The sequence below is a fragment of the Leishmania panamensis genome, assembly GCF_000755165.1.
Source record: "Leishmania panamensis strain MHOM/PA/94/PSC-1 chromosome 28 sequence".
NCBI classification, from domain to species: Eukaryota; Euglenozoa; class Kinetoplastea; order Trypanosomatida; family Trypanosomatidae; genus Leishmania; species Leishmania panamensis.
In genome coordinates this window covers 274044-294770 of record NC_025874.1, presented here as the reverse complement: position 1 = coordinate 294770, position 20727 = coordinate 274044, and the positions used below count along the sequence as shown (strand labels likewise).

Here is a 20727-nt window from a genome sequence, read left to right as displayed (position 1 = left end):
AGAGAGGTGTTAACCCACAAGTAAAAAGAAAGATAATTTTGTTAGCGTGGCCAATCCTTGGAGCAGTATCGGTTCTGTCATCTGAATGTGACCCCCCACCCACAGCTCAAATGCCACGCTCCCGCCCCACAGGTCGCCCCACAGACACTCCCATTATCCTGGTCGCTACCTGGTGCATCCTTCGGGGTGACGCAGGCTCCCCACACCAGTGGGCAGCGAGAGCAGGGCGGGATACGTTCGAGTCACCTTGACACTATGCCTGTCATAGGGTTGGCACAAGCGCATTCAGTGTCGCAGGTATCCCCGACGCAGCGCCATCCAGGACCTGGGCGCCGGCATCAGTAGCAATGAATCGCTCAGGCTTCTCTACGCCGTGGGTGCCCCACCCTGTCACTACGAAAAGTGGTTCAGCATTGCCAGGAATAGGGGACTGCCTGGCTTCCACACAGAGAGAGAGAGGGTGTGTATGTGGGTGCTGAGCCCTGCTAACACGCTGAGGGGGTCCCCCCCCCATCAGGGTAAAGGGGAAAGAGGAGAAAAGGAAGAAAATGGGCAAGCAGTCAAGGAAAGCAGTTGAGATCAAACATCCCTACTGAAGCAGCGACACTCTTGTTACCCCCCTCCCCCCCCCACACACACACACGCGTGCGTGCATGTGTGCATGCGCATGGATATACACACAATATCGCGTTGACTTGAACTCCCTCATGAAGGAAACGAAACCCCGCCCCCCCCCCCCAAAAAAAAACGAAGAAAAGAATCTAAGGAATAACAGCAGCAACAACGACAACAACGACGACGAAAAAGAAAAGAAATAAACGAATAAAAGCAGTACGCATCTAAGAGCGTCACATCACTGTATACCTCCATGCGACTCGTAAAGATATGAGATAAACACCACTGGAGGAAGCACAACGACAAAGAAGACGGGAAGAGCTTCTGTTTTTTTTTCTGGTTTCTTCCTGTGGAAAGCATCGAAGGAGTGGAAAAGACAAGCCACTGCAACCCTACAAGACACCTCTCTTGGAAGGGAGGGGAGTGGTGCTCTTTCTCCGTATCAGCTACAAAGGTAAAGAGTTTGATGAGGCATACACACCGGCGCATCGTCTTTTCTCTCGCGCTCTCGCCCTCCGCCCGGTCTCCCTCGTTGCTTCAGCGATGTCCTCTTATCGTTGCAGAATAAAGAGAGAAATGTGAACCTCGAACGGTAACATGCCTAAGAGAGCGACTGTACACACGCAGCTGCTTCCTTTTACTATCTACCCTCACAACCAACCCTGGCTCTCCCCCCTACGCCACAAACCACTCATTGCCCTTCATGGTCTGCTCTCCTTTGCTTATTTGACGACGTCAGGGCTCTCTGCGGCTCATTTCCTTCTCTCCCACTTTTCATACTCTTGTCGGCTCACGCACCTGTTTTGCACAACCCCACTCTCCTTTACGCACTTTGGTTGCTGCTTTTCTTTTTCATTTGCCCCTTTCGCCTCCCGCCTCTGCAGTGGGCAAACTCAGCTGCGCTTCATTCTCGTTTTGTTTGTCACATTTCACAAGAACATGACGCCGCTCCGATCTTGTCGATACCCACACGCACACACACACACACACATTCAAATGTATCTCCCACACATACGCACAAAGGAAAAAAAAAAGAATAAAAGACATGTGGGCTCGTGTGGCTCATAAACTTTTCGTTCAGTGTGATTATCCCTGACGAAGAGCACATGAGTGGATCTGTGTTTTGCTTGAGCACTTTCTTTGCTTTGAGAGCGAATATGGCGGTGTGTCTTCCACCTGCCGCTCGCCCTCGTGTATGAAGCAAAACGTTGCCAGTTGGGGACAGCCCCTCCTCCCCCTTTTCAAGTCCACTAATACAAACCCACCGAGGGCAGCGGTGTCTCGCGCAGTCGGTAGACACCGATGGTGTCGTTGCCGCCATACACGAAGCCCATCTCCTGCGGGTACCACCGACGCAGCTCTCGGCGCACTGGGTAATTTCGTATGAGCTTGTAGTAGGATTTGAGAAGCATGTGAAAGCGCCAGTCCCCTGTGGCGGCGGTGTCGCCGATGTAAATGAGCATCGTGCCGCCCTCCCGAGTATAGTACTCGAGCGCCTCAAAACCCATCGAGCTCTCCTCCCGCTCTCGCGAACCAAACGGAGGCCAGCAGAGCAGCAGCACCGACTGCTTGCAGTTGAGCGAGTAGAGGGAGATCGGGCCCCCCATGGAAACGTGCACGCTGTAAGTCTTTTTCAGCGCGAGCGCATCGAAGGCGAAGATGGGGATGGTGCGCTCACCGTAGAAGTCGCACCGCACGTTGTCGAAGGACATCGTAGGAAAGCGCTTTCGATCCACCGCCCATTCCTCTTGAAGCGGCACCTGGTGCATGACACGGTTGAAGACGTGCTCTACGTATCCAGCACCGCTCCCGACGCTGATGATGGCCTCAACATTAGGGAACTCCTGCACAATACTGTTCATCGCGTCACGTGCGTGTACTGGTGAGAGGAGGCTCCATGCAAAGACGACGTTCGCCACACGGTGGGCCTCAAAGGTAAGCGGGATCTTAAACAAGTCTGGCAGCAGGCCTCGGTAGCGATCCACCTCCGTCTTATACAGCTGGTAATCGTCTCCAACGCTGCGTAGAATGTGCTCCACAAGGTACGTGATGTATGGAAAAAAACACATGAACGTACAGCGCGGACACTGGCGGAAGTGGTGCTCCGTGCCCAGCGCCGCCTCACAAAACTCATCTATACCGGAGTAGCCACACACATCACACGCCCACACATCGCTGCCTTGCAGCTCCCTCGCCCGCTGCGTCAGCCGCGCCACCTCCTCCTCCGCCGACGCCAGCCGCAGCACTCGTGCAGAGGCACAGCTGGCCTCGTCGTGCGGCAAGAAACAGCCACTAAGAAAGGGGCAGAAGGCAAACGCGGCGTACACCGGGCACACTGACACACCATCTGGTTTGTAGATCGGTGTCAGTATTGGCAGTGACCCATCCGGGGCCATTACGTACTCAGGTGAGGGACGTGCCGCCATCACATGCGGGGAGGCGCGGCGCTGGTCGCGGTACACATAGGAAATGTAAAGTGTCAGCTTGCACATGGGGCACTCGCAGGAATCTGAGTTCTCGTGATATTGAAACTGTGTGCACACCACCGCCGTTTCGCCGGAGCACTGTCCATCGTCTGAGACAGGCGTGGTGCCGTTGGAGCTGCTGTTGCGCTGGCCGAGGGGGCTCATCTCGGCCAACGCGGCAGCCAATCCGCCTCTCGTGCCCATATCGTCTGGCGTCTGACCAGACGTGAGGAAGGGCGAAAATGTGGTCGGTGAGTTTGCCATCGCTTTCGAGGTAGAATGCAACTCTTTTGGGTGCTTGATGGCCAGCACTGGGATCACCGGTATGCTTGCTAGCTTCTCCGAGCGCGCATGCCACCGTTGCGATGCCTCTGGCGATGACATGCCGTCCCTCTTTCTCTCGCCTATTCTCGGTTGCCTTACCTTTGTCCTTGCTGGCGCGGTGTCGTGCGTAGCACAGCCGTGACAACCTCCCCTAGTACGCGGGGAGAGGGAAAGTGACAGATAGAGAGTGAGGTGGCGCCTTCAGTCGAGTCACTACGAAAGACAGAGAGTGGGACGAATTAGTGCGAAGGCGGTGCGCGTGTGTGGGTGTGTGGGTGGTGTGGGTGCGTATATTCGCTTTTGATGAGGGGGTCCGAAGAAGGCGGGTGTCCCTGGAAAAGGAAGAGTGGCGGGGCGCGCGAGAGCCTGTGGGCGCTTCTCGATGTGGTGCTCTTCAATATTAGCACGAGAAGCGTAGAAAAGATCGAAAAGGACAAAAGAGAGCGGTAGGTGGGAGCAGACACACACACACAAGTGCAGAGAGAGAGGGCGAGATAGCCTTGATTCCGCTTTGTGGCTTCGTAATACAAGAGGAAAAGGAAGGAACGGAAGATATTGTGAAACACACTGGGAGAGACACAACTCGCTGGAGGAAGGAGAAGGTTCGAAGACGTTGTCCAGTGCTACCAAAACTACCAAGCTAGAGACTTTGGAAGCTCCGCACGAAAGAGATTGAGAAAAAGAAAGGTGGGGAGACAGGTAGCAAGGACGTAGTCGTGAGGCATGACATAATAAATTTACAAGAACAGAAAGGCGGAAAAGGGAGCAGAGACGTGCCTGACATAAATGAGCGTCCACGCACATGTGCTCCTGCAACCTCGGCGAGTATATAAATAAATCTACCCACATATATATATACATGTGGGTAGATTTATTTACTTGGGTATGAATCCCTGCATTGTTGCCTTATCCAAAGTGCGTCGATGCTTCGCTTTTCCCTAGCCGCATCTTCTTCGTCTCGTGTGTTACTGTTCTTCGTTTCTCAGTCAGCCTCGTGCGCGTGTGCGTTCGTCCGTGCGTGCCTTCGAGAGAAGGAAGTCGTGAAGAAAGTGGAAAGGCGCTGCAGATGTGCAATCGGCAGCGCTGTAGTCGTGAAGATGCTACTTCCGAAATGGAAAACAAAAAGGGCTGTGCGCATTCAAATATGTAAGGTCCAGCAGCGATCGCAGTTGTGTGGGACAGCGGAGGTGAGGATGTGTTGTGTGATGGTGCGCGTGTGGGCGTGCGTTTGTGTCATTGGAGACCATAGAGACAGGCGGAAGAGATGCATGAAAGCGGATGCAGCCAGCAAGGAGAGAAAATATATGTATATATATTAGAGCGGCCTCAGCGCAGGGGTGATAAGGGAGCAGATGAAAGAGGGCTGAATGAAAAGGAAACGAGGAGAAGGGCATCGTACGCCAACAGAGCGTCGACAAGTCACCCGTAGTAGCGCCCCTGCAAGGTGACCCCTTTCCCCTTCAAAGCTTCCTACGCCATTTGCATGGTGGTAGGTTGCCAATGATGGTTGCCGAAGATTTGCGGCACGCTCCTCTTGCCTCAATGGCGGAAGTCCAGAAAACACAGCCGTATCTTCTATTGCAGCCAGCGCAGCCGTGCAGCAACCCTTTCCGAGGGGTAGACCACGTCACGGAGGATTCGTTAAAGGGTAAATGAACTCCACAGATCTTCACAGTGAGTTTATCTCTTTCTCCTTACCTCGACAGCTCCGTGTGTTTCGCGTTCCTTCGACATCATTCGTGCGCGTGCTTCGTTTGTTGGTGAGGGGCTTCCTTTGCGTGGGCACTTATTGCGTTTGTATTAGTAGTGATACTGGGCTATTATGTCCTTCGGCAACCCTCCCTTCTCTCTCTCATGGCAATCGTGATTTCCACCGGCATGCTCTTGACCGCAGATGCTGCTGCCCTTTGGTGTTGGCCACGGCATCCCTGGTCACACATCTGACTGTCGCCTTCCCTCCCTCTCCGGCCCCTCTCTGACAGAAACTGCCGCGATCGCGCCCGATTAGCGCGCACATGTGTCGGTACGGAGAATGGGGGAAGGCGACAGGAAAGTGGAGAAGCCGCTTGGCTTCATCAGAAATGTAGGAATGCGCTCCTGGCAGCTGCTGGAGCGAAAGAAGAGGGGGAAAAAAAACAAAGGCACAATCAAATGGAAGGGGAAGCGAAACGCACAGAGGCGCACACGTACACGTGCGCACATAAAAACACCTCGAGGTCGTTGCCAATTTACTAGACGCAGTACAAGAAAAAAGAGAGCCCTTAGTGACGACTCACACCGGCACGCAGACACCTTCCATCAGAAGCGAAACAAACGCACACAGCCTCAAAACAAATGGACAACAAGTGCACCATAAAAACGCATCAGAGGGGTGCGCTCTAAGCACAAAGACTCGAGCATGACACCTCACAGAAAGTAGTCGGACGGAAGAGGCACAGGCGAAACGATGTGGCAGCACACACCCACACACACACAGTCATACGCACATACGTACTGCGTGACACCAAACAAGGAGACGAAAACAGACAAGACTGGACGGAATACACTTCACATAGCACTCTGAACGACGGTGAAGAGTACCCTCTCTTGTCTGCCTTTCGCATTGGTCTGATGGGGTGACACAACAGTCAGTTAGTCCCCATGCCTCCCCTCACACCATGCGCACACCTTTCTGTCTCCCTTTCCAATCCCTCCTCCCTTTCCCTCGGCCCTCAAGAAGCGCAACTGGAAACGCCCCCTCTACCTTTTGCCATTCAATCCGCGCTCCCTTTTAACTCTCTTCCCTTCTTTCGGATGCCAATTTCCCTCGCTCTGTGATAGGAAGTCATGGGCGAAGGAAAAAAAAGAGAAGGAGGCAAGAGGAACAGCGAGTCAGGCAGGGGGGGAGGGGAGGAGGCCCCCACAGAGAAAACAGGATTCTGAAGGGGGAGGGGAAAGGTAGACGAGAGAAGTAGCCAAGGCGAACTGCTTTCCCTTTTACATAGGGGACGACCTTGTTCGCTGCTTTCGTTCATTGCCTTTAGCGAGCTGTGCTTTTTTTTCCCTGCTCCCCTTGTCTGCTCAGATGCATTGCTGCCACAACTGAGCTCCCGCCGAAGCTTTCCCACCGCTCCCCGCTACACAGATGCCATCTGCGACGACAGTAACCCTCTTCTGTGTGTTGCGTACCCCGCCATCAAGCACGCACACACACAAACACTCTATGTTAGCTGTGAAAGATGACTTTCATTTTGTTTTTATATTGGAATCTCAGGGAGCTGAAAAGACACACAAAGTATGAGCGACAAGAAGAGAATTGGCGAAGAAAGGTGCAGCGAGGCCTCTGCACCACCCCAGCACACGACAACACGTACCAATGCCCTCTCTCGTCCTCTCTTGTTGTCGTTTTTTTTTCTCTTCTAAGAGCCTAGAATTCATCGCTGAAGTTGTTGTTTTGACGCCCGCCATCGCGATCGCCGCCGCGGTCCTGGCGACTGTTATAGTTGCGACCACCACGGCCACGACCGCGGCCACCGCTGAAGCCACCACGACCACTGGGGGCACCATCCGGTGGGCGGGGACCAGAGGGGAGCTTGGCGCCGCCAGGGGCGGTAACGTTCTCAGCGCGAGTGCGGCCATCCTGCGAGGCCACCTCGAACTCAACTTCCTGATCGACCGCGAGCGCGCGGTAGCCGCCTGTCTCCGTCTGGAGAGCAGAGAAGTGAACAAAGTGCTGCTTCTTGTCCGCATTGTCCTCGATGAACCCAAAGCCGCGGCCACTCATCCACGAGACGACCTTGCCGGTGTTCAGCAGCGCCAGTGACGGTGCAATGCGGTGCACAGAGGAAACACGGAACATGGTTGCTGGGAATCACCGAAAAAAAAAAACGAAGAAAGGCGAAGGGGGAGGGGGCCTACGATGGTAATGGTGTTGCAGTGGTTGTTTCCTTGTTCTCCGAGTGGGTAGATATTTGTGGGGAGTCGGTGACAGAGAAGAAGGGGAGGGGAAACAAAGACACAAAGAGGTGCAATGCTATATGGTGGCAGCGCGATGCTGTGAGTGATACACATTCGTGAGGTAAGCAACGACGAAGGGCGGGAAGTGTGTATGCAGGAAGAAAGAAAAAGGAATTGAAGAGCGAAACGCAAAGGAAGAACATAGAGAAAAGAGATGACATTAACGACGATTGCACATGTGCTGATCCTCAGCATTGGTGCGCACCGAGTTAGAGCAGCGGCATGAAGGAAGTACATAGGGAAAACAAAGAGGGGGGATGTACTTGAGTGCATACCGAGGAGTGGCAATGCGAAGAGGAATGGCAAGAGTTGGGAAGAAAGGGATGGAGGGACAGAGTCGACAGAAAAAAAAAGGAAAAAAAATCCCAACAGCGCACGCCACTATGTTGCTGCACTACTCCTCCCCTTCTTATACACCCCACCTTCGCCCTCCTCCATCATCTTCTGCACTTCTCCACATCCACTCAAGCATAACCTCCCTCTCGATGCCCATTCAGCACCCTCATAGAGCCCCGAGGCGCGCTGATACCTCACACTTCACAAGGAATCAAGGAAAGAGAGGAGACAGCACTGGATAGAGGGGAAGAGAAGGCGGATACACCAATGTGCATGCAGCTAAGCTACTTGTTTTTTCCCACCTCTCTCCCTACCTCTCACTGTAAGCAACAAGTGGGTCGCATTGTTTCGTGTATCGTTGTCGATTTACTCGCTATGCCAAACATCCTCTGTGCAGCCACGCAGCAGTAACAGTAGCAGAAGTTACGATTCTACACAAGGGGGGAGGGAGGAAACTGAAGAGTGGAACTCACAATTTTAAAAAAGAGCCCGAAAACACCGCGTGGGGAGCAGAATCCATGCAAGGGAAGAGTCCCACTTGCTCACCTCTGACCACAGCGTTAGCTTTCCTACTCGGTTTTTCTTGTCGCCCTTTCGATGCAGACACACACACACACACGAGGGGTTGGGGCGCACATCGTTGACTCGGGATGCACCTCCCCTCTCCTAGGTGCTGCTTAACTAGACGTGTTGCGAGTAGAGTTCACAGAAGCGGCGCCGCTGCCGTCGGTGACACACCCAAGAGTCTTGGTCAGGTTCAGCAGCTCCAGAACCTCGACGTCAAGGCTGGAGAGTCCCGTAAAGCGCTTGTGAAGGGGTGAGGTAAGGCACTCCTTGCCTGCATCCAAAACACTGTCAATGACTTTGTTATGCTTCTGCCAACACTGAAAAGTGGCATCGGGTAGGCGCGTGTAGTAGGAAGTCCGCTGGGGATCGTGGATACCGTGTTTGCTGCCAGCAGGAGTGAGCATGTAGAGGCGCCTCACCTGCATCGAAGATGGCGCGCAACTCACCGACTTCTCCTCGGCCTCAGAGAGATTTGAGTATTGGTGTCCAGGCAATATTTGCACAAGTACTGGGCACCCGCATGAGATGTAGCAGGGAAAAATGCACTCCGCCGTCGCTTCCAAGGCGTCCTCGTCCTGCACCGTATCCGCATTCAGAGGCGTTGCAGGAACAAAAACCTGCTTGGAGGAGAAGGCCACGCATTGCGCGCCGCACGCTGCTTGACTCTGCAGCTTGACCTCTTCGTCCCTCATCGCGGCAACGCTGATGCCACTCAAGGTAGCTGCAGTGTTAGCGCAGAGTCGTGTGACGAGGCGAACCAGCCCAGTCTGGGTATCCGAGGAAAAGTGCGCCACCTCCCCTCTGTACCGAAGAAGGCTCGCACAACGCGCGTGGTTGCGCCTCGTCCAAGAAATCATAACGCGACACCTTCACTTTCAGTGGTACCTCGCCACGCGCGCCAGTACCACAACGTTTTCCCTTTAGTAAGTGCCCCTTTTCTAACGCACCCGGGTCCTCGACAAAGCGATCCGCGCAGCGTCGCTATTGTCGGTGTAGAGTGGGAGGATGCCTCTATCGTCTTTCGCCGCACGGAGAGATTGTGGAGGCAACACAAGAAGTAAAGAGGGGGAAGCAGGGAGAAATCAAGTGATATAGCGCAGTCTTCGACGCCGTGTTCATCAGTGTGCGCAATGTGTGCATCACACCCCACATTTGTCCTACTCTGTACGGAGCAGGCTGATGCGGAGGAGAAGATAAGTAGTGTGCTCAGCTCCGACGAGGTCCATTGAGAACGTGGGGCGAAGAGAGGGGCACACGTCGCCAACTCGCACAGGTACAACACGTTCGGGTCAAAGGGTGTTGGGTGGCACGCCATACATCCTCCGTGCTGGCGTTTGGGTGAGGCTCCAGCGTCAGACCCATTCATTTTGTTCTTTTCCCCATGCCCCCTCCAAAAGACAAAAATGCATGTCTTTTTTTTTGCCTTTAGCTCTCCTGCCGACTTTATTATTATTATTATTCGTGTGTGTTGCGTTTGTGTGACTCCAAACATGTAAGACTTCTCCAGAAAATAACCTCTCGCACACACGTGCTCTCTCTCTCTCTCGGCTGTTCCCACACATGCGCACACCCGACAAGTGTCAGGCTTTAACACAGATGAGGAGGCTAAACAGGCTCAGGGCTCTCACATTCAGGAATGTGTCTTTTCTCCGTTGGGTCAAATGGATCAGAGTCCCCTCAAGGCAGTGTCTGTGAGTTTTGGGGGCCTCACATGAAGGAGAGCAAGGCGATGTTGGATGGAGGCGTTGTTGAGAGAAGAGGGCAAAACAAAAGAAGGAAAGCGGCGCCCTTTCCCACTCGTCCTTTCTTCTCTTCCGCTCCTCTGATCATCTCAGTGGTTCGGTCCTATGGAATTGTTTCGGGGTCTTCACCACGGGTGAGTCGAATCAGTCGCTCCTTCGCCCGTAGCGTGTCACTCGAGTATCCCTGTGCCTTCGCTTTGGCTGCCACGCTCCACGGCACCTTCACCACATCTGGCCGCCTGCCGGACGCCTCCAGGTCAGAGGCTTTCACCTGCTGCGGCTTCGGCGCACACTCCTCTACATCACTTTGTCGGCGAACCTTGTAGTAGATACCCTCAGCATCGAAGGTGGCGCGATGACGGTTCTCGTGGTCACGCAAGGTGCGCTGCAGACGGTGCCGCGCGTGCAGAGAGACAGGGCGGTGAGCCACAGTTGACGCCGGCGGCGCAAAGTCTGATGGTCGCCTGTCTTTGGTGGCACCAAGTATCCCAAGAGGCGAGGCGCCTCTCTCCTTAGGGCCGCCTTCGGTTGCTTCATAATCGGACACACTACCTTCCTCGCTCTGCACCATGCCCGCACGAAGCCGTGGCGGCTCTGCGAACGTTCTAGCATCATCCTCAGCGAAGTACTTGGCCGTCCAGTCCACCAAGGACGGATCAAGCGTGGCTTCGTTCTCCAGCGCGCGCTGCCGGAGAAAAGGAAAGGCAGAGTGGGGCGAATGCCGACTGTCAGCATCTGGCAAGTCTGCCATGGCAACGGTGTGTGCTAGGTTTGCCTCGGCACCGCGACGCTGACGCGCCTCACGAAACTGGGCAGCAGCATGTTCCTCCTCGGAGTGGAAGGAAGAAGCAGAGTTGCCGTGGTGTTTGTCTGCCGCCGCTGCATGCCATGGTGTGGAAGCGACGCCAGTTTCTCGCAATTTCTCGTCCGCATCCGCGTTACCTTCGTGCACGTCAAGAGACGTCGACAGTGCAGTGGATGATTTTGTGGTGGTGGTGGAGGCACGCCTGGCTAGCACCTTCCGTGCCCACTCCTGCAAGCCTTCTGGAAGGCCAAAGGCCCCGGAAGATACGTGAGCGCGGTAGTGTCTCGCTGCAGTAGAGCAGAGAAAGGCGTACTTGCGGGCGTCCTTGGACTCCAGGCGCGCAGCTGCAAGGGTGTCACGCAGATAATCCTGCAGAATTGCAACCAGCTTTTCCCGAAGAGCAGCGTCCTCAACGGTGTGCCAAGTCTCTTTGCGGCCATATAGACGTTCCGCGTCGTCGAGATACGTTTTCGTCTTCAGCTGCCGCCACGGGGCATCTGGGAGGGGGCGATGCTTTGCGTACTTGTGGTCGCGCCGAAAGTCGGCCCTTTCCCGCGGTGTTTGCGGGTCAGAAGAGCGCCGTCTGTATCGCTGCGACGGCTGCGACGGGGTGGTGGAAGATAACGGCCACATTGACGCCACGTCCGAATCGACAGAGGGTTGCTCGGTGTCCAGTAGATCGGCGTCTGCTTTAGCCTTGCCAAAGTTGGAGGTGTAGAGGCGTGCTGCGGTGTAGGTGGGCGAGGATGAGTAATGCGCGATTAATGTGCGCAGCAGCGCACTGATGATGCAAGACGACCGCATTTGCATGATCAGCCGTTGTTGTGGTGGAGAGTGGAAGAGTCACCCTAGAAGAATCACTACCTCCTTTTGTGCACTGTGCGGTCTGTCTGTGGAGGAGCAACCCGAGGTGGTAACGCCTCGGTGGAGCAGGAGAGCAGGCTGAAGAGGCAAAATAGTGCAAAGGGAACGATAGCAAAGGAGGAGGGAAACACAAACGTGTGCGCCTGTTAGTACGTGCATATGGGGGCAAAGAGGGCTGGAGAGATGACGATGAAACACAGTGAGGGGAGAACAGTGGTCCTGTACAGCAACTCGTCTGAAAGTGCCTCTTTCTCCCCATCTACCTACTGGTGCTACACACACACACACACACACACATCTACCCTGCGACCTCCTGCGCTTATTTGGGGAGAGAGCCAGCCCCTCTGTGAGACGAAGGGACAGAAGCCCTGGGTTCGGTGATGCGTGACGATGTTTTTCGTCTTTCAAACGACTCGCTGTAGGTAGAACACCACTACACGTATACAGATGTGAAAGCTTTGCGAAAGGAGACAACTCAGACCTGCGGCTCCGTACGCTGCGCAAGAACAGTTTAGCGTTGTACCCCATCAAGGAACGCCGTTGCCTGCCTCTTTTTTACTGTAGAAAAGCTTCATGGCCAATTTAAGGTACCTTCTTACGTTGGGCGAGGATTAAGGAGCGCCTAACGGCAACACCGACACAAACAGGATCAAATGCCCATACACGCACACACGAACCGCGAGTGTACGGCACAGCCTTTGCATCCGCACGCCAATTACGATGCCGCAACTCCTATGTGTACTGTTGTTGCGTTTCCCTGTTGGCCTCTCAGTTCTTGACGCGCTTAATCAGGATGTACACGTCGCTGTTGTAGTGCACATCTCGCAGCCCCTGCGGCTTGCCGATAATATTCACTAGTAACCCACCGCAGCTAATGTGCACATTCACCTCTAAGCCGTTCTCAACCACCTCATGCCCGTAGACGCGGCCGTGCATGGCGTAGTCACAGTCGTTCAGTCGCGTCTCGCGGTGATAAACACTGTGGTCGTAGTACTTGCTGCCCGTCTTGCCCCCCAGTTCAAGAGAGTTGGCCAGCACAATCGTCAGACGATCGTTTGTGGCAACAGGGAACTCCTCGGAGTTGATGTCCGACGTTATTGTGAGAGAGCCATCCTGATTAACACAGCGAATACGCGACACTCGAAGATACACTGTGCCTTCGGTGTTCACACCGTTTACCGTAAAGGTGTCCTCGAGAATGACGGGGTCGACACTCATGTTGACGCTACTATGATGGACGAGATCAACGTCTCAGAGTAGATATGCTAATTTCGCTCTTTGCACTATTGCCGGGCCGCTGCGTGTTCTGAGACAGCAGCGCAGTGTGTCTCGTGTAACTCGTGGATCTACGAGCAGGAGGGAACGACAGGGAGCAGAAGAACTGTTAACGCAGTTGTGTTTCCTTGTTTCCGTAGCTGCCACGATACCGGTTTCACCGTGAAACCAATACCGACGGGTGGCCTCGAAAGGAGAACAGAGAAACAAATCACTGACATGTGCCAAAGGTGCCAGAGCAACGAGGCAAAGACAGAGGGAACGGAGAAGCGCGCGAGCACGAAGAAAGCGATCGCTTGAATGAGTAGAGTTTGCGTAAAGGCATAACGCCGTGAGACCGAAAGACACATGATTCAATACCAAGCATACGAAAGATGCGTTCGTGGCCTCGGAAGGAAGGACATCCTCCCACTTGAACGGTTGACGTCCGTGCTGCCGCGAACGTCGTCCACTAAGCACACTCTCATCCTCAAGAACGCGCCTCATGTGTGAATTTGTACAATAAAGGAGGAGTAGCAGGTTGACCAAATAGGTGGACACCTCCGCGCTTCTGGCGTGCACAGCACGGGTGCCCCCTTAACGCAACGCCAGTCCCATCTGCGATGGCTAAGCCCGGAGAGACGACATCGAGGAAAGGAGCTCCTTCTACTCATGGGCACCTAATAATGTTGATATTTCCCTCGCATACATGTATACAGGGAGGGAATGCTCTACGCTTTCTGGAGAGCGGAATTGTCTTCTACATCGCTAAAACGGAGCACACACATAAAAAAAAGGCAAAAAAAATCGCGCCCTGCTCGCATCCTCGCTTTGCATGGATGTGCAGGGAGGGGAGAGGGTAGCAGCAGTACGACTGTGTGAGGTGTGGCGGTGTCCTCCTTGTGATCACTAAAAACAAAACTAGCGGAACATCTCCGGCGTCATTTTGTCGATGCAATCAGCCATGACCAGGTTGCCCTCAATGTCCATCTCGGTGCGCATCTCTTCCGCAAATTCGTTCATCTCTTCGGCGCTGAGGACGTCGCCCATAGTGGTGAGAAAGTAGCGGAGCTCATGCGGGCTGATAAAGCCGCGCTTGTCCGGGTCAAATCTCTGAAACGCATCGCGCACTTCTTGCAGAGATATCGATTCGGCAAACGCCTTCTTCAGAGCCACGCAGAAGTCGTCAAAGCTGAAGCTACCACGGCGGCTCGGGTCTGCGATGGCTCTAAGATCCTCGATGCTGGTCTCTAAAGGGGCAGCACCGCAGGCACGGATCAACGTGGCAAAGTCGTCATTTCGCACACGTCCAATCTTGTCTCGGTCAAATGCGTCAAAGTACTTCCGGAAAAACGCCAAGCACACGTCATTAAACCCTGCGGGCATCCTTGGATACTGTTGCTCAGAGGGCAACGTGTCTAAAGTGCTGTTGTGCACTGATGTTGGTGGGGTGCTGCTTTCTTGGCCTCTTTGTTTATTTTCTTGTTGCACCAACTCCTGTTTGAGGAAAGAGGGTGAAGAAGCAACATGAGAGAGTATTCGTGTGTTGACGTCCCCGCCGCAGTGTTAGCGAATCGTTCGACATATTTACATGCGCACAAGGTAAATGGTGAAGGAGAAAGGTCGAGGTGAGAAACTGGAGAAGCGCAAAGCGAATCAATGGGCTGCAGTTCTGCAATCTACGGAGGGAAGGGGCAAACTCATGGGCTGCACCAGACGCACGAATTTTTTGTGAGTCTTTTGTGGTTTGCTTCGGGGATCTGTTGCACCTTTGCTTGACTTTTTTCTCACTTTGGCGGCTCAGCTAGACTAGAATCGCTCCAGAAGGCGAGATGTCGAGCAGGTTTCAGCTGTAAACAACCCTGCTCACTGTCATGCTTCTTGTTTTCCTATTTGCAGCTGTGCCATTTAACAAGCATAGATTGGGGTGCACAGCCAAACAGGAATCGTCTTGCTCCACATAAACGAGGCAACTATGACACAACGATCGGCAGTGCGTATGGCACTGGAGAAGCACTCGCAAAGCAACTATCATAAAAGACCTAGCTACGACAAGATTTGAAAGAGCGCCACTACGCCAGTAGGATTCAATATTCCTGCCTTCAAAAGACTCGAAAGTTCACCTCTGAAGAACTCCCTTGCCTTGCATGGCTTGCAATGCGCTGCTGTGTACGCGCTTTCCAGTGACACGACCGCCGAAGCTATCACAGATAGCGGCAGAAATTCGTCAGCAAGCGGCACACTCTCTGCCAGTCGCGCGCTGTATGTCCGAGACAGAAACTGCTCAGCAGCCTCCAAAAGGAGGCGAAAAGCGACTATTCCGCTCAACGTTTTACACAAGAGGAGAAACGCAATGTGGCTATCCGCTGGCTGGGAAACCGCCACGACGCTCTCGAGTGAAGCAATGGAAACGCCGTCAGTCTTCAGCTGCGACTCCACTGCCCTGAATGTCAACACCTCAGCATCATTTTGCAAGAAACCGAGCTTAGTGTAGCTCTCTTTCGCGGCAGATCTTTCCTCAAAGCACGAAGATTGAAAGAAGAACTGAAGAAACAGGCGCACCGTCTTGCTTTTCAGTTGCCGCAGGTCAGCTGCACTTAGTGCGTCACCCGCGGTCTCGAATTCATTGACCAAATCGTTCCACTCGCTAAACTGCACAAACCCTTCTGCGTACGGCGCAACAAGAAACAAAAAGGGGAATGAAAGCGCGCACGCTGACGGCAACGCCGCAGCGCCCGTTCTCGAGCTCAAGACTGCAGGGTGGCCAGAGTCGCGAACACAGAGGTGCTTGACATAAATGGCTTCGAAAAGCGAGCAAAAGCAGCGAATGGTGTTGAACGTGTCTGTTTCAAAACCGGAGTGAGCCACGTCCTTCACTACGCGGTAATAAAACGCATCGTTATGCGAAGGTGAGTCACAAAGGTCTGTGGCGTATTGCAGCACTGCTGAAGCGGCGCAATCGATGCTGCACACAACTTCAGCAACGTAACTGAAGTAGTTGGGAATATCTGTGTAGACCTCACTGTCGACATCCGCTGCGACAATCGAGCGAAGCTCCCGGTATACACTGTGAAGCTCCGCTTCCGTCGCCGCAGCATTTTTGATGAGCGACCCGAAGTAGCGACGGTCAGTTTCACACTTGTGTGTCCGTAAGATGATTGGCAACATTGTGTTTGCTATGTCGAGAAGATTCGATTTGTTTTTTGTTTCCATAGCAAGCACCTTGGCCGACCATTCGTCAACAATGCGGTAGCTTCGGAGAGTCTCCCAGAAGGAGAGTTGCCGCTGAAACCCCAGGTTTGGCTGGACTATGGGACGGGTGCAGCGGATCAAGCGTATGGCATCGACGTGAGACACGCCGTATTTCTTTATGAAGTAGGCAGCCACAATGGAAGCCGACCGACTTACGCCAACCATACAGTGCACTGCCACAGCTGGAACAGCTGTGTAGTCCTCCTCCCTAACTTCTTTGTAGTTCTTTCTAGACTGCAAAACAATTTCCATAAGCACCGCACACTCCATAAAGTGCTGGTCGATGCTATACGTTGGCGTATCCTCTGCCGGAATGGTAACGACAAACACCCTTCTTTGCGCATTTGAGGTTGTTGCTGCGGCACGGCAGTAGGTGCTCAGTTCACAGAAAAAGTTCTCCTGCGAATCAACCCTGCGAAATGCATATGTTGCACCCTCATCCTTTTCAAAGACGCGGTACTTTGTAACATTATCTTCGCCGCACATGTTGATAACAAGAGACATGCCCATCGCAACACACTTTGTCTTATCGGCTATCTCCGACGCGCAAGTAAGGTAGAGACCAGGGATCACCTCACTGATGTGTTGCCAAGGTGGGAGGCCATCCTTGGGGAGTGTGCTGTGTGAGCCTGGTAGAGGCACCGCTTCGCTCTCCCACTGCAAAGAGGCGAGTAGCGACTCCATTCCTAAGTGTATTAAGTCGTTAGGCAGCCCAAGACACATGAATGTCTCACGAGTACAAAAGAGGATAGAGAAGCGATGTAGTACACGCAAAAAGGATGATAAAGTGGAAAGAGGGCGGCATAAACATGACGAATTAAGCATCCTGAAGGGAAAAGCAGTCATAAGGGTTTGCCTATTTTGCCAGGAGAGTGGTGTGCCAACTTTAAGAGTCATGTGTCGTGATGGTCATAGTGACCAGCGCTGCACACTTCTCAGAACCGTCTTTCTTCAGTGACTGGATGAGAACGTTTGCTTGCTTTGCTTATGTCCACCAACATGCTGCGAACGGCAAAAAAAAAAAGCGAAAAACAAAGCAGCAAGGTGCGATAACGCAACTGCAAAACACTCGCTGACAAGTTTTGCCTTTACGTTGACGTGCGCTTGAAAAAAGATGTAGCTACAAAATACCATCGTTCCGAATCCACCCCAGAACATTTTTTGTGACATCAGCTGCGGTACTCTGATTCTTTTTGTTCCTCACAGCCCTTTCGCCAAAGTCCTCCATGGATCGCTTGCGCTGTTGAAACTGAAGTTTGCTCAAGGCATGTCGAGCCTCCAACTGGTCTGAAGGGATAGATTCAGAGTGAATGCCACGGTCACTCAGAGTCCGCACTACGCGGGGAGGCTTTCGAGGGTCCTTTGTTAGGACCGAAACAAGGAACGTGGGATCGTTAAGCTCGTCCATCACCGTTTTCGCTGCCAGATCGTGAGTTTTCCGAACATATACTGCAGACTCCAGGTCCAGATTGCGAGCAATGTTATCCAAGCCATACGGATCCTTGATAGCAAAGTGAAAAAAGGGAGGCTTTCCGATTGCACCGTTCTCTCTGTCCCACTCCATCGTCGCTTTCATTAAGCCCATATTTGTCGTACACACAACGCTTCGTTGGTAATCAAAAGCACATCCGAAGTACTCGAGGAATGTTGCGAGCAAATAGCCGACCTCCGCCATGGCGTGCGGGCGTGCCTCTTCGAGAGGACGATACTCAGGGTTGGGATTCAATGCCTTGGGCCCTTCATTCAACCTTGCAGCTGTGATCTTTGGGATTGCCTGTACGAGGGATAGGAAATGCACCATCATCACTGTCAGTGCATAGCTGGCTAAAAGTCCGTCGATAGAGTTAATAATACCACTTGCACGACCCCACTTTTTCAGGACTAGCAGCAAATGTCGCGAATATGGGTACTGTGCCAATGCCTCGCCAAGTAAATGTGAACTCCGCAGCCCCGTTGAGGAAAGACAGAAGTCAAACGGGAATCTGTAAACTTCGGGGCCGTAGCGCACGTTGACAGGGAGTCGAAGTGGAATTTCCACCTCATTATGCGCCTTCAGGTTAGCAAGCCCATATACGAGAGAGGATGTAGTCGCAAACTGCACTGTGGCAAACTGATATGAGCTATTCCACTCGACAGACGTCGCATTGTAATTTGATTCGACACGGTTTCTGAAACTCTCTGCCTCAGCACCACTTACTTGTCTGTTAAATTGAAAAACCCCATCGCAAGACAAACTGTGAAACTGCGAGCCTGGAAGACTACGGCTTACTCGATCAGCCTTAATGACAGGTACGCGAGCTTTCGAGTATGCGCGGGAGCGCAGCCCAAGACGGCGCAAGGCAGCCGAACATCTTCTGAGAATTTCGCCCGCCTCCGCAAAGCCAGGCTCCACATCGAGAATTCCAACAAAATCGACGTCGCCCCCGACTTCGAACAGACCTGTGGTGACGAGGCCCCCAAAAATGTAGATGGACATATCATAGCCCATTGACTGCACAATAGACTCCAACTGTCCTCGTGCAGTACAACATTCATCAAAGGCAGCTTTTCCAGTATCGCAGGACCGCGCAAGATCAACGACTGCCTGGCCCAGTCCATGCCATCTCGGATCGTTACCCCCAGGCAGCGTCGACTTCCATGGAATATGCAAAGCTCTTGTAGAGACAAAGCAGAACGGTGTCCCAAACCGACGCATTTTTTCCTTATGGCTTCTGGCAAAGACAAGGAAAAAAGAAACAGATGTGCAGAATGGAGAGTAGGAAGAGTAACAACAAGAACATAAAAGCACATACACCATTGAGTGGCATAAACATCTGCTAATCAGATTTCCACAACGCAAAGCTCCCCCTTTTCACTCCGTTATGTGTAATAAAAGTGACACAATCCAACGAAACGGTATACCTTTGATAGGATGCGCTCTCTCAGCACAGACATTCGCATCCTTGAGCCCTATAAAAGATGTCAAAGTCGTGCAGCAGCTCACTTCAACACCAATCACTTTTGGTTTCCTTTCTCTTCATTTTTTGTCAGTTGGTAGAAGCGAAAGATCTATTCTTCACAGCCTAGAGTTGCGCGAAGGTGTTCGAGAGCAGCTAGGCGCTTTCTATACGACTCTGTGGTGCTCAGAGGTTCATCAGGGGTATTGCAAAATACGCTGATAATGTTGTTGGTAGAAAATCGACACGGTAAGGCAGTTCGCACTTCTTCTCCCATTGTAAAGAGGGAGTCGAAAAAACAACGACGTCTTTCCAAGAGTATGTCCTGTCCTACTTTATCGTCTGGAAGCACAACTCCTCCCAGATTTTCTTTTAAAAAATCGATTACAGAATTCGCAGCCGTGAAAGCGCTGGGTGAAGAAAAACGCTTTACCTTCGCGACCGCAGACTCATCGAAAGCATCGCTATTTTCTGCACCACCGTCTAATGTATGCGCGTTGGAAGATGCAGCACCCGTAGGCAATTTATCAAACTGCGCCTTTGTCCAAGTCGGGATAGCAGGAACCATATCAGTGTTGGCGTGAGTAGTGTATTGGTCAAAGTAATTTCGTCTACTAAAAACGTCCAACGAGGTGACAAACATGTCGCTTTTCTCCTGCGAAGTGGCACAGGTGTTCTGTATGTAGCTCATGACTTCAGTGTCTGTATGAGTCTTCTTTTCTTTCGTAAACACAAAAGGGCTTTGTAGGACTTCGGTAAAGGTTCTCCGAGAAGTTGCACAAGACTCGAGTAAGTGTCCCGAGCTGATCGCTGCCTTCTCAAAAAGAAGAACGGACGAAAAGAGCGAGGATGCGGGGAACTAGCACGGAGAGCATTTCTGCTGAGAAAGGGGCTTCAATGCATGAAGGTCAACCTTTGCCTTGAAGAGGGGCATCATGAGTTTGCCACTGCAGCTAAGAGACCACATGGAGGGGCATGGGCGAAACGGTTTGGTAGTGTGGAGCGCCTTTCCATATGGTCTACTTCTGCGGCGCGGGCTGCAGAAGCGCCTCGTTTTGCTTTTGGTATTTCGAGGTACATTTCACACTTTTCCACCTCAGTCGCACCGGTTTTTGTGTCCTGGAACAAACGCCATAAAGCAGCAGAGAGCGCGCATGCGACCAGTAGGTGACTGCTTGGGGTGGCCGCCGGCCGGCGGATGGTTCGGATGAAACTCCGTGCGCTGCATTGGGGCCCCCTCCTCCCCCCGCCGGCGTCGTGAAAGAGTTCACCACCGCCTCCCTTCCATTCATCTGCTCTATCTGGTGGGCAGATTTGTCTTGAAGGGGTCAAATTCAACTGCTGATCAGACAAAACATGCGTGAAAGATCCAAGCCGTAAGTACAGGCTGCATCTCAGGGGTGAAACGTCGCACGTTTCAGATGCAGCGCCATCATCAATTTAATCGCTGAGCAGAGTTGTCAAGTGAGGAATTGAGGAAACCCTTTGCGTGGGATTGCAGGCGTGTGCGCCAGCCATTTGGCCGGCAGGCCCCCGTTGTCGTTTTCTCGCACGAAAAACGCGTGGCCACT

The 20727-nt window shown here is 52.9% G+C and overlaps 9 protein-coding genes across 9 annotated transcripts, besides 1 other annotated feature; all 9 read right to left on the bottom strand.

Moving 5' to 3' along the window:
* Positions 1-69: 69 nt before the first annotated feature.
* Positions 70-519: a repeat region.
* Positions 520-1865: 1346 nt separating this feature from the next.
* Positions 1866-3464, bottom strand: LPMP_280880 (hypothetical protein; the record flags this gene model as incomplete). The annotated part of the gene is made up of 1 exon (XM_010702127.1): positions 1866-3464. The coding sequence occupies one exon, from the start codon at positions 3462-3464 to the stop codon at positions 1866-1868; it is 1599 nt and encodes a 532-aa protein (XP_010700429.1).
* A 3346-nt stretch (positions 3465-6810) lies between these two features.
* Positions 6811-7242, bottom strand: LPMP_280870 (RNA binding protein rbp16, putative; the record flags this gene model as incomplete). Its single annotated transcript, XM_010702126.1, has 1 exon — positions 6811-7242. The coding sequence occupies one exon, from the start codon at positions 7240-7242 to the stop codon at positions 6811-6813; it is 432 nt and encodes a 143-aa protein (XP_010700428.1).
* Positions 7243-8413: 1171 nt separating this feature from the next.
* LPMP_280860 (hypothetical protein) lies at positions 8414-8995 on the bottom strand (the record flags this gene model as incomplete). Its single annotated transcript, XM_010702125.1, has 1 exon — positions 8414-8995. The coding sequence occupies one exon, from the start codon at positions 8993-8995 to the stop codon at positions 8414-8416; it is 582 nt and encodes a 193-aa protein (XP_010700427.1).
* A 1153-nt stretch (positions 8996-10148) lies between these two features.
* LPMP_280850 (hypothetical protein) lies at positions 10149-11483 on the bottom strand (the record flags this gene model as incomplete). The annotated part of the gene is made up of 1 exon (XM_010702124.1): positions 10149-11483. One exon carries the CDS (start codon positions 11481-11483, stop codon positions 10149-10151), a length of 1335 nt encoding a protein of 444 aa, XP_010700426.1.
* A 999-nt stretch (positions 11484-12482) lies between these two features.
* LPMP_280840 (RNA polymerase B subunit RPB8, putative) lies at positions 12483-12932 on the bottom strand (the record flags this gene model as incomplete). Its single annotated transcript, XM_010702123.1, has 1 exon — positions 12483-12932. One exon carries the CDS (start codon positions 12930-12932, stop codon positions 12483-12485), a length of 450 nt encoding a protein of 149 aa, XP_010700425.1.
* A 957-nt stretch (positions 12933-13889) lies between these two features.
* Positions 13890-14354, bottom strand: LPMP_280830 (calmodulin-like protein; the record flags this gene model as incomplete). Its single annotated transcript, XM_010702122.1, has 1 exon — positions 13890-14354. One exon carries the CDS (start codon positions 14352-14354, stop codon positions 13890-13892), a length of 465 nt encoding a protein of 154 aa, XP_010700424.1.
* A 660-nt stretch (positions 14355-15014) lies between these two features.
* On the bottom strand, positions 15015-16904 carry LPMP_280820 (putative dual-specificity protein phosphatase, putative; the record flags this gene model as incomplete). The annotated part of the gene is made up of 1 exon (XM_010702121.1): positions 15015-16904. The coding sequence occupies one exon, from the start codon at positions 16902-16904 to the stop codon at positions 15015-15017; it is 1890 nt and encodes a 629-aa protein (XP_010700423.1).
* A 436-nt stretch (positions 16905-17340) lies between these two features.
* LPMP_280810 (RNA polymerase I) lies at positions 17341-18708 on the bottom strand (the record flags this gene model as incomplete). Its single annotated transcript, XM_010702120.1, has 1 exon — positions 17341-18708. One exon carries the CDS (start codon positions 18706-18708, stop codon positions 17341-17343), a length of 1368 nt encoding a protein of 455 aa, XP_010700422.1.
* Positions 18709-19268: 560 nt separating this feature from the next.
* On the bottom strand, positions 19269-19847 carry LPMP_280800 (hypothetical protein; the record flags this gene model as incomplete). The annotated part of the gene is made up of 1 exon (XM_010702119.1): positions 19269-19847. The coding sequence occupies one exon, from the start codon at positions 19845-19847 to the stop codon at positions 19269-19271; it is 579 nt and encodes a 192-aa protein (XP_010700421.1).
* Positions 19848-20727: the final 880 nt, after the last annotated feature.